The sequence below is a fragment of the Eptatretus burgeri genome, chromosome 9 (genome assembly GCF_056783735.1).
Source record: "Eptatretus burgeri isolate ZD-2024b chromosome 9, Ebu_testis_v1, whole genome shotgun sequence".
NCBI lineage: Eukaryota > Metazoa > Chordata > Myxini > Myxiniformes > Myxinidae > Eptatretus > Eptatretus burgeri.
In genome coordinates, this window is record NC_140969.1 from 87590209 (window position 1) to 87603334 (window position 13126).

The window sequence follows — 13126 nt, forward strand, 5'->3', positions numbered from 1 at the left end:
ACACATTCACGTCGGTTTCTATTAGTCCGGGAACCAACCTGTGTACGAGGCTGTTTTAGGGTTGGACCTTACAGCCTCTGCTATAAAATTTTACACCCCCAGGATGTTTAGATATATGTTTGCAGTTCATGAAAACCAATGTTGGCAATTCATAAGCTCTTGCGAAAAATTTTGGCGGCCGTTTTTGTTTGAGGAAGATTTGAAAAATTTGATAAAACAGCAATTGTCAATAAAATTTCTAAAAAAATTAAAAAATCACATTCATGAAAAATAAATGTGAACTAAATGTAAGAATTCAATCAGTGCATTGTAAAATGACAAAAAAAAAATTGCCTTTGTGAAAGTAAACCTCGTAAAAGTACATAATTTTGTGAAAAATGCCTTAAAAATAACGTTTTTTGAAGATGGCCTTTAGAACTTTTCTTATCATAGGCAGATGCTGCATTAGAATACTAATTTCTCTTAATGTGATATGAACATGGTATCCATGGCTAATTAAAACAGCAAATTTGATTGAGTTCTATCAATTTTTAAAGAGAAAATTAACATTTTTGTCAACCAAAGTTACCCCTACCCCCAAAATCCTCTTACTCTATTGAACACAGTTCGGTTAAGGTTTGCTGGATCCAGGTTGGGTACTTCACAGTTCACTCTTCCAAAGGAAAATTCAATGGTGTTTGGAGTGACATGGCCCTGGAGCAGACATACAACAATGAAGGGAAGACATCTCTGTTCAAACGCATATCTCAGGCACCAGCTGCTCGAGATAAATATGTGAAAACAGCACCATTTCTCACAGCTGTATCAGAGAACATAAAGTCTATGGCTAATCTCGGCCAACAGGAATCTACTCATCATGGAGAAACACAGAAGCAGGCAACAGAAGAACATATGCATGTTGAGGAGATCAAGAAAGTGATATGCCAGCAGATGATAAACCCATTCCAGTGTAACAACCAAGTGGTTCTGCTCAATAGAGCAACTAGTGAGAAGGCTGCTTCAAAAGACTTGGTCCATGCTCAAGCTAAGGGCATGGAAGCCATTATGAAAGCAGAAGAGGTGGTCTCTATTAAGATTGAACCACTGAAGCTGGTAACTTTCTCCTCACAGAAGAAATCAAAACCATCAAGGAAACAGAGTTTAATCAGGATCTATCAAGATGAGACTGCAACTACACGTGTGCTGTGTTTCTATCGAGATGCCGACCCAGTCACAAGACAGATTGCATTTTCCCATGAGTGGACAGACTATCCATCATCCCTGTTTGAGGTTGATCCACGCTTAGCACAGGGGGTTGTAATGCGCAAAGGCAACGAGTCTGATTTCGTGGCAGTGCTAATTGCTGAAGCTGAGCAGGATGTTGTTTTACAGATGCCATCATTACCACAGAGTGACCTATACACAGTTTATCTGGTAGACACAATGGCATTTGTAAATAAATACCAAAAAATGGGTGCGAAAACATTTGGTGAACTTCCCCAGCTGTATCTTCGCAAGCAGGTGTATCCTGCAGTTGAAACCTGAAATGTGCAACTGTGTCAACATCATTGGTGATCAGTATGATTTTGATGATAGCCATACTTTGAAGGGTGATGAGCAGCAGAGGAGAAACCAGACAGACCAGGCAAGACAATTCTCACCATCCAAGAGTCTAGAAATTCCGGACTGGAATTTATTCATGAAGAATCCAAGAAATAAAGGAAATCTTCAGAACTTCATTGGCACTTCCCTTTGTGAGAGTCCTGAAGCTATTCCGGATGGAGTGACCATCATTCTTGGTAGTATGATGGAAAACAAAGGTCACACTCTTTCCATCACATCAGCATCAAGTTCAGTTCTGGACTTACCTTGTGAAGAACATGAAGAGGCAGACACAAGGATTATTGCTCATCTTGCGTATTGTGTGGAATATCTTGATCACCATCGAGCTGTTGTGCATGCAACAGATACAGACATAATTATGCTGTGTATATATCACTTCTGCTGCTTGAACACATTGCAAGAACTCTGGATACAACGGCAGAATCAATACCTACCTATTCATGAGCTGGTAGAAGTGTTGAGCAAGAAGTACCAGAAAATCCTCTTGATGTCGCAGCTACACTTCTGTGCACATATGTGTTGTGTGGATGTGACACAGTGAGCTACCCATTCAGAAGGGGAAAAGAAGAGGTCAGGTCAGGTATGGGAGCATGTGCCAGAACAGCGCGTCGCTGCGTCCACTTTCCGCCGGTACTCCAGGGGCCTCCGTCTGGCCATCCCCCAGGCAGATGCCAGGCCCATCCCCATCTCCTTGAGATGATGGTCAACCTGCTGCAACCATGAGGCACGTGGTCGGCCCACTGGCCTCCCACTCATGAGACTCCCTCGCTGAGAGAATCTGGTGAGCAGGATCAGCGTCAGGAAAACGAGCCACATGTCCATACAGCCGCAGCTGACGCTCACGGACTATGCAGGTAACAAATCTCATCCGAGTCTCTCTCAGCAACCGCTCGTTGGACACAAAATCCGACCAGCGATAGCCAAGGATTCTCCGAAGAGACCTGGTACCAAAGGAATTAAGTCTCCGTCTCAGATCCTTGGTCAAAGTCCAAGTCTCGCACCCATAGAGCAAGACTGGAAGTACCAAGGACCTGAAGACTCAGACTTTCGTCCTCCCGCACAGGTACCGGCAGCGCCACACCCCATGATCCAGTGAATCCATGACTCCCCAGGCCCAACCCAGATGTCTATTGACCTCCGGCTCACAACCTGCGGAGACATGAATATCACTGCCAAGGTAAGTGAATCTCTCCACGACCTCAACATCCTCACCACAAACAGACACAGACAGGACAGCAGCATCCAAGATGTCACCGAAAGCCTGGATCTTAGTTTTGACCCAAGAAATCCGTAATCCCAACGGCTCCGACTCCTCATTCAGCACCTCGAGGGCCCCCAAGAGGATGTCTAAAGTCTCCGCAAAGATGACTGCATCATCTGCAAAATCAAGGTCTGAGATCTTGACATTGCCAAACGATGCACCGCAACTTGATCTCTCCGACATCCTCCCTAGAATCCAGTCCATACAAGTGCTGAAAAGTGTGGGGGCAAGTACACATCCCTGACGAACTCCAGTAACAACTGGAAATAAGTCAGAGATGGTACCACCACACTTCACAGCACTCTCAGTACCAGAGTAGAGTTCAGACATCAGATCGATCAGTTTCGGTGGCACCCCACGAAGACCAAGAATCCTCCAGAGGACATCCCGATTCACTGAATCGAACGCTTTACAGAGATCAACATAGGCTGCAAGCAGCCCCTGCCGAAACTCTCGTCTGTGTTCGGTGAGGACACGAAGTGCAAGGATACGGTCAATCGTTGACCTCTTTGGTGTAAAGCCTGACTGCTCTGGACGCTGGTGCTCAAGCAGATGGTGGCAAACCCTATCAAGAATTATCCGAGCAAAGACCTTGCCCGGCACTGAGAGCAGCGTCACCCCTCGGTAGTTTTTGCAGTCTTGGCGATCACCCTTCCCTTTCCAGAGAGGGACAACAAGGCCCCTCTTCCAGTCAGTTGGGATGATGCCTGTGTTCCTGTGAAAAGAAGAGCGGCACAGGTTTCTCTGGGACTGATAGGAAACCTTCCCCACCTTGTTGATTTTGGAAGAGATAGTGAAATGGCAGCAACAGAATGTGTCATTGATGAGGCCAGAGTATACTGGACTGCTCTGCATGGCCAAAAAGGGTTCAGCTGTTTGGATACCCTCAGGCAGCATATGTTTGTCTCTTCAAAATTAGACCTTAGGTCACTGCCAGCAACAGAAGATGCGTTTTACTTCCTTGTTTTAAGAGCATTGTATCAATTGCTTCTGTATAGACGTGCACATCTCAGTGACCGAGCACTTCCCCCAGCCACAACATTTGGCAGAACCCTTATCAATGGAAAACTGGTCCCAATTCTCATGTCTAAGCCAGCCAAGCCAAACATAGACAAAACGGTGTCTTGCATGTGCAAATTATCCAAATGTCTGAAACGATGTTCATGCAAAAGGCTGCTGTGCCTTGCTGAGTGACATGCATATGCCTTGGTCAGAGAGGTTCATGTGGTGGAGTTGTTTCAGAGAGTGACTCTTCCTCTGAAGAGGATGTTTCATGTCACAATATTGTGTTAATCCATTTCTAATTTTATCTTCCTTAAAACCATGGCATGTAAAAGTATGTTCTTGTTCCTGACCCCATTGATAGTCAAGCATTTCTGAGTTACATAAATCTTTTGTTGTTTGACATATAACCTTGTCAATTGAAGGTAGGTTAAATCTACACCAATTGTGATATAGGAAATGAACTCCTCTTTAATATGAGGGGTCATTTGTGTATATAGGTTTAGTGGTTATGATTTTAGGACAATATGAATTACCCCTACCCCCATCCTACATCTTTGCTTTTGCCAACATTTTGTTATCAGAGGGGGCTCGCAAAAGTGTTGACTGTGTTGTTGCGCAAGAGTTTCACCATTGCCAACATTGGTTTTCATATACTCAAAGGGTGTCTCTTTATGAAAATCAACACAAAAATTTTATAGCAGACCGGGCAATTTTTTTTTAATTTTGATCGGTTGGCTCCCGGACTATATTTTCTTGTTGAATGACGTTTTATAAACCCAAATGTGCAGGGTTTCTTCTTCTTCTTTTCATTTTTCCATTTTTTTGTTTTTTTTTGTATACCTTGGTCGAGGCTCGTATGAGAGCTAACACACAACTCACAGCAAGGAGGCATGAGACAAGAGGGGCGGGAGTGGAAGGGACAAAACAGGGGAACAGACACATTAGGTGAACTGTGGAAGGGAGAGGGACGGGGATGGGACGGGGAACATGGCGAAGAGAAGATGGACATTTCAGGGACTTTCAGGAAGGAAAGCAGGAGAAATGAAGGAAGTGGGCTTGGGTGGATTATCGGGGGTAGAAAAGATCGAGGATTTGGATGGGGGAAGATAAGAGGTGGTGGTGAACAGCTGTTTTGAAAGTGATCTTTGGTTATCGAAGTTGGTGATGTGTAACTAAATGTCATTTTAATAATTTATCATGGCGGGGTGACCAGTTGTCCGTGTTGTTATTTTCCAAACAGTGTGACCAATTAAACAGGAAAATGTATTTTTATATATATATATATATATTTATATATATGTATATATATATATATATTATTTTTAAAAATAAATACTTCCAAATAGCACGGCTAACACTTCACTGCATATGTGTATTGATGAATGGTACTGATGGTCATCAACTGTAACAACAGATTGAGCAACATCGCACAAGGTGGTTGAGCCGTTGCTGCTCATCGTTTCACAGATAACAATGATATCCATGGGATATAGTGTAAAAGTGGAGGTTGATTGTCTCAAAAAAAAAAAAAATCATCCAAAATCTCGGTTCCTGGAAGAGTGACAAACGGTAAAAGCGCAATGTACTGGCAATGGGGCTTGGGAGCAACAGTGGGACACAAGCAGGGAAATAAATGAACCGTAAGAAAAGAGGGAGAGGAAACGTAATAACTTGCAAGTTGGAGGGTTGGTTAGGGTTGGAGCTCTTGATACCAAAATTTTGTGGTATGCAAGCGTTTATCATTGGCATTAATAAAAACCCACATCCTCCTCAAGATTGTTTATAAAAATAAAAAATAAACCATTTTTGGCGCAATGGATGCAATGGCCATCAAATTGGAAAGTTGTCCTAATTCGGCAAGTACGTACGAGTGAAGTATGTGTCACATTTGGTGATGAAGAATGAAACAGTTGCACTTGACACCTGGAGAAAAGCTCCATGGACACTTTGTTAAAGAAGCCGAAAAAGAATCGGCTGACATATTTGGCCTGTTTCGCATTTCCATTTGAAGCCCTCGCTTGTGGTGCATGGGAACCGAAGTTCTAATCCCATGTGCCATACATGGATGTGTTTGCACATTGTCTACTAATATCCTTGTAATAATTGATAATGTAAAAGAACACTCGTCTACTAATATCTGCCCTGCATGTGATATATATATATATATATATATATATATATATATATATATATATATATATATATATATATATATATATATATATATATATATATATATATACACACAAGCTCCACCATGTGCCTGAGATTTATGTAAAAATAAATCGATAAATTATTGAGGAACACACCTGATGGTCACTCGTTACGTGTAAATTAAATGAGTGGTATTAAGGTTCGTGTTTGCACTTAGTCTGGGACGTCGGCATTTTGAATCCCATCCCGGCCGAGTGATACTGAAAGCTTTAAAAATGGTATTTGCTACTTCCTCACTTGACGCTCACCATTTGGAGGTCTCTCCAAATGTTTGTTTGAACAAACCGCATCCGTTAAATTTGGAGAAAATGCCCCACTGATGGAGGAGAGAAAAGCACCACCACGAGATAGCACCGCTCTGCACTCAGTGTGTTCCAGGAAGTTACTTCCCCAAGGTCAGTGGTCGTGTTCGTCCACAATCTCCGCTTGTGAGTGTGCGATTTGTGTGTCTAATGGGTCTTCCATATACACCTGAGGAACCAGTGAAAAAAAAAAAATTAATGTCACACTTAAATATTTGAGGACCTCATTATTTAAATGGTAAAAGTGTGCAGGTACAACCTGGCCTTAAGGGTGCTTGTCATCTCTTGAACGGTGTATGATAATGGCGTTAAGAGTTCATCTTCGAGTTGCAAGCCTTTGACTGCATTGCTCTGTCATCGTTTCTCCCGTTCCCATTGCAAATGCTGTGCATTGCAAACAGGTTGGAGAGAGAGAAGATTCGAACCTTTACATCAAGATGAAGATGAAAGCTGCTGCTAATGTAAGCATGCCCGTTGTGTGGATGGAGAGACGAGCACATGCAAAAGAGATCGCGAGTTTGCGTTATCAGAGAGGTTCCTCTATGATGAAGTCTTGTTATCTTGGTCACATGACTGACTGTGGTACACAGTATCGAAGTCTCTTCATCATGAGAATCAGGAATTCTGCACAAAGGTTCATCATGCAGCAGCACGGATCTCTTGGGATTATCCATACAGTTTGTAAATGTCTTGTAGGTCACAAATCCTTAAACGCTTTGCTTGTTATTGAATTATTTATTTGCTTTTCATCAACTATGTAATGCCATTAACGATGAAAGATTTTAACAGGTGCGCTTGCGGATTATGAGGAGGCTTGTGTACGGAATATCGTCCCGTGGTCACATTCAAAATGTGCAGTAAAGATTATACCCATGAGGCGTCCGTCACAAATTGAAATGTCACTTGTAATGCTCACGAAGTAAACCGATTCGTTTTGGTGCAGTTCACACACTTGCACTCATTTTGGGCTATTTGAAACTGGCGGCAAGTTGCCCTTTTGTGGACATTTCACGAATGCTTACTCGTGGGAAGTTTGAAATTCGTACAATTGAAGACCATTGTGATCTCTCGTTTCGAGCTGTCTGGTTTGGTTCCCAACTCCAATTAACATGGTTGAACAACTAAAATCTGTCCTTTCCATGCAGTGCTAGCTTCAAACCATGTGTACCACCTGTATTTTAATTGTGGACATTAATGATTCATGGTACCTTTCAGAAATGGCCATTGTGTGGTTGTACACTTGCCAAATGTACTTGAATTGTGTCAAAAGTGGGGAGTGCCGAGATGAGGTGTGGCACAGGTCGGATGAGCCAAATGGCCTTCACCTTCATTGCACTTCACTGTATTCAACAAACCCAGAAGTTTCATTGAAACGATTTTAGCATCATGAAGTGAAATGTCCCAAGTTGCTATTTTGTTAATATCCCTGAGAACATTTGCTTGGGTAAAGGTCAGTTTCTCGAGCATTTCTGTTTCACTTGTCTGACCATTTAAACAATTTGGACTTCATTGTGAAAAGTCAAGAAGCCTTGCTCATGAATCGATGAATAACCTTTCATTTGGTTCACTAATGGATGGTCTAAGCAATGTATCTTACTGTAATTTATGTGTGACCTCTGTGTGCCCTGTAGATCGGAATGAATGCCAATCACGTTTGTTTGCCCAAGAGTGTCACGGAGAGCGAGGTAATGCTTTGTTGTTTTCCTTCCTGTCCTCACCAACATCTCTGACCACCCCCCCCCCCTCCACATATGCCTGCCCCACCTCCCCACAGCTTCTTTTTCCTCCTTGCTCTTTTATTTATCTAATAGATATAAAGCTCTTTCTAACCACGCACTGACTGATATAAATGTTTAGTACCTTCGAGGTGGGGTAGAAAGCCTAAATTTGGCATAGTAATCTATCTATAATTCCAGCAGTGTGTGTGTGTGTGTGTGTGTGTGTGTGTGTGTGTGTGTGTGTGTGTGTGTGTGTGTGTGTGTGTGTGTGTGTGTGTGTGTGTGTATGTATGACCGCTGTTTCTCGACAACCACTGGTCCGATCTAATTGAAACTTGCCAGGTATATTGCTGGGGACCTGAGGATGTGCCTTTTCAAGGTTTGATATTAATCGGACAAGTGGTTCCCAAGTTATGGCCATTTATTTACCAAAGCAATGACAAGACACGTTGTTGCGTGGGCGTGGCCGATGGGGAAGGGAAGCACAGCCACGTTCCCCATTACGGGTTACAACGTACGGATTCCGGAGAGTGATGACTTCGTGTATTCTAATAATTTCTCGATTCCTTATGCGCATTTATAGACAAACACAATGCCCCAAGTTATGATCGTTTTCATATGAGACGGTGCATAAATTTCGGTAACATCAGAGTGAGCTGGTGTGCTCCGAACCAGGAAGTATTTTTTTTTCTCTCTTCTCTTCTCTTTTTGTTTTTCCTTGCGATGACATTGCGAAAAGGCAAAATACGTTGGCGCTAATTGAATATTTGGGCATTAAAACTAAATTGCGAATAATTGTAACTGCGATATGCGAACTTCCGGGCCACGCACGTACGGGCATGCGAGAGTGAAGAAACGGCCTGTGTGGTTGTTGCTTGTTGCTCGCAGTTTGAATATTTATTTATGATTATTTTTTACTTTTATTTTTTATGGGCACGTACTAGTCTATTTATAATTCCAGCAATGTGTGTGTGTGTGTTTGTTTGTGTGTGTGTGTGTGTGTGTGTGTGTGTGTGTGTGTGTGTGTGTGTGTGTGTGTGTGTGTGTGTGTGTGTGTGTGTGTGTGTGTGTGACCGCTGTTTCTCGACAACCACCGGTCCGATCTCATTGAAACTTGCCAGGTATATTGCTGGGGATCTGAGTATGTGCCTTTTCAAGGTTTGATATTAATCAGACAAGTGCTTCCCAAGTTATGGCCATTTATTTACCAACCAATGACAGGACACGTTGCTGCGTAGGCGTGGCCGATGGGGAAGAGATCCTCAGCCGCATTCCCCATTACGGGTTACAACGTACGGCCTTCCGGATAGTGATGACACGATCTAATAATTTCTAATATGACATGATGACATGTCTAATATGATGACACTATCTAATAATAAGTATTCTAATAATTTCTCTTTCTTATGCGCATTTATAGATAAACACAATGCCCCAATCCAGTCTTCATTTACGAGAGCGAAGGAACGGCCTGTGTATTTGTTTGAATTTTTTTTTTGGTTTTTGTTTTTGTTTTTTTTGTTTGTTTGTTTTTTCTCTTCTCTTCTCTTTGTGTTTTTCCTTTTGACAACATTGCGAAAAGGCACATTACGTTGCCGCTAATTGAATAATTGGCCATTAAAACTAAATTGCGAATAATTGTAACTGCGATATGCGAACTTCCGGGCCACGCACGTACGGGCACGCAAGAGCGAAGGAACGGCCTGTGTGGTTGTTGTTCCTGGCTCGAGGTTTGAAAGTTTTTTTTTTGTTTTTTTTTTGGTTTGCACGTACGGCCACGAACGTATGGGCACACACGTACGGGCACGCGAGAGCGAAGGAACGGCCTGTGTGGTTGTTTCTGGTTCGCGGTTTGAAAGTTTTTTTTTTTTTTGCACGTACAGGCACACACGTACGGGCACGTACTAGTACAACTTTAAGCTAATATCCCAGGAAACATCACAAAACCAACGGAAATTGTCCATAACCTAAAATATCCACGAATAAAAGTTGGCTGGTGCAGCCTCTGTCTGCTCAATGCAGGTCACATGACCCAAGACAATGGAGCTTACAATAGAATTGGTTACTAGGCAACGCTATTAGACTCCTCTTCCGCCTCTTCTTTTATAACCTTTTCCATTCCGTATTTACATTAAAAAAAATACTGTCGCTGTAAACTTTTAAATAAAGAGCTCATTCTAATTACTAATTCTTGATTTACTCGTTATTTAGCTGCTTGTAGAAGGCAACTACAATTCACTTCATCAAATATATGAAGCTTGTATTTATTATGTATGCACGTCGGGTGCACCCGAGTCGTTGATTGTAGTGTTTGTGTTTATGTGTGTTTATGAACTCCTCTGAGTTTTCCAAGTTTTAATGAGCACATAATTTCTTGACGTTTCAATCGGCAACGCAAAAAGTGTGCATCCACTGACCTTTCTCAAGAGTAAAGAAACAACTTGAAATCCCCCTTATGTCAATGCGAAAAGGGGGGGGTGTGGGCACACCCAAACCCACCAATCACAGGCGATCCACCAATTCTGCAACTAGACCCTTGACCTTCAAATTTTGGTACGTTAAATCAAACAAACCATACCGTCAAACCAAATTTTGGTACGTTAAATAAATCTCACCACACAACAATTCAACTAAATTGATGTAACACACACATACATGAAAGTAACCCTTGATTCATGTGATGGTTGTCATGTAAAACAATTTAGCTAAACTGATAAATTACAAACAAACATTAATGTAATCGACTGAGCCACTGGAAATATTGTGAGCGAGTGTTAGAAAAGTGCAGGGGGGGGGGAGAGGAGTATGTTGAAAATGAATATGATGTAACAGAGTACTCCAACTGGATACCAATGGATACTACCCACCAGTGTACTTCCAGAACAGCTTTGATTGGTGGGTCTGGCTGTGTGCCCAGTGCCCACCCCCCTTTTTCGCATTGATGTCACGTGGATTTCAAGTTGTTTCTTTACTCTTGAGAAAGGTCAGTGGATGTACAGCTTTCATGTTGCTAATTGAAACGTCAAGTAATTATTTGCTCATTAAAGGTTGGAAAACCCAAGATGATTTCATTTGATTTTTCTCTCCACCGCAAGTCTTTTCACATATATATATATATATATATATATATATATATATATATATATATATATATATATATATATATATATATATATATATATATATATATATATATATATATATATATATACATATACATACATACATACATACATACATACATGCATGCATACATACATACATATACACACATTTACAGCGGGCAGGTCGTGCCAGTGACTGCAACAGTCGACCACTTTGAGAACTTCCTGCGTCTGAGCACCACATTACCGTGCACATTGGAAGGTCCAAAGCAGCCCAGTGTTGTGCTGATAGGCGTCACATGACTGGATACAATTCTGATGACTGGATAAATATTCTATCGATAGCAAAGATGACTCTATGATCAATTAATACAGGACGAACAATAAAATCATCACAACATTGTTTTTTGTTTTTTAAACAAAACCACAACACACCAAACCCCATTGCTGAACAAAGGCTCGATTCCTTCACCACCAACAGCTGCTGCAGGAGGTTGCGAGGCTGAATGGAGACCCTAACATTCATGGGATAATAGTTCAGCTTCCTTTGGACTCCGAGCAGCCGATTGATGCCGTCCGTGTCACAGATGCCATCGCTGCAGAAAAGGATGTTGACGGGTGGGTAATAAAGCGGCAGATAATGGAACTTCCTCATAAAGATGTATGATAAAGGTAAAGAGCAAATGATACAATGGTGGTTGCTTACCAATTTTGTGAAGCAACAAGACGGAACCTTTAACATTGGAGAGGCTCATTGGGAGATATATCGATTTTGGTGGATCTGAGAACCAGTGTGTACTCACTGACTGAAACATCAGCTTCCCTTGGCGGTTGGCATACTTCAATCAGCATTCTACTGATTTCATCCACCGTATTAAAGTTGGTCAATCTGTGCATGTGCGGTCGCCCACACGTGCCGACACCCAGATTGATCGTGATACCCTCTCGCGTCCCTTCGGTTATGGGAGATGCTAAGTACGTTAACATGACACACTCTCGCACAGCGAAAGCTTATGCTGCATATATTACAAGGTCTTTAACTTCCTTGGGGCCATCTATCCGATCTGATACTTGTGCAGACTTACGAGTGGGAACGCAGGCCGCTTGGCACGAGGAGACTTGTCGCGTTGCCTCGTGCCGTGTACACCCAAAGGTTGCATGGAGCTCATACACAGGACAGGTATGCACTGTTTGCACGTTTCTTAACTGTTGTTTGTATTGGCTTCCTCTCACCTCCACATACTATTTGTACTCATGTTTAATATTGTCTCACAGTCGAGTAAACAAAAATGGTGGTGGTCTAGTGGTGAAAACATTGCTGGATTTACATCCCAAATGCTGTGAGTTCCCAATCCAACTGGAGACACCAGCATTAAAGTGTTCAGATTTTCAGCTCATCTCAGAAGAGTTCCCCTGTAACAAGGGGATTCTTGGTTAAAATCCAGCCGGCTCACAAATGACCTTTTGGGAAGGGGTTCAATCTGCCTGCCTCTCATGGTCTCGTCAACTCATCATGCCAGTCCATATATGGTGGTTGACTTGATGCCGTCAAGGTGACTTGTGAGTGCTAGCGTTTATTAGATAGTGATTAGCAATACCAATAAATAAAAAGTTCGTTCATGATAATTCCAACACAGACATTTTCAGAGCAAGTTTTCTCTTTGCTTAATAAATACCATGTAGATTGTGAGATCTGCCATGTTGTGATCCCAAGGTGAAGTGAGTGTTGATCACGTACATTATCCACCATTGAGCAAGTATAGAAAGGTTACACCTTTGGGCTTTGATATCTGCTGAAGTTTTCATTCAATAGTTTGACCTTTTTTGTTTTGGAAGATGACCTCAGGAGTTGATATAGCAAGTGAGGTGATGAGTTTGGGTGTCTGCATTTTTGAAGGTGCACTTAAAGTTTCTGCATAA

At 42.1% G+C, this 13126-nt stretch overlaps 1 protein-coding gene across 3 annotated transcripts in view; it reads left to right on the top strand.

Moving 5' to 3' along the window:
• Window positions 1-13126, top strand: part of MTHFD1 (methylenetetrahydrofolate dehydrogenase, cyclohydrolase and formyltetrahydrofolate synthetase 1) — a 91366-nt gene that overhangs the window by 47631 nt on the left and 30609 nt on the right. For all 3 annotated transcript variants that reach the window (XM_085895992.1, XM_085895991.1, XM_085895990.1), the window contains exons 3-6: window positions 6786-6845; window positions 8016-8069; window positions 11688-11824; window positions 12286-12386. In XM_085895992.1, the coding sequence (XP_085752118.1) occupies window positions 6786-6845; window positions 8016-8069; window positions 11688-11824; window positions 12286-12386 (352 nt within the window). The remainder of the gene's footprint in view (window positions 1-6785; window positions 6846-8015; window positions 8070-11687; window positions 11825-12285; window positions 12387-13126) is intronic.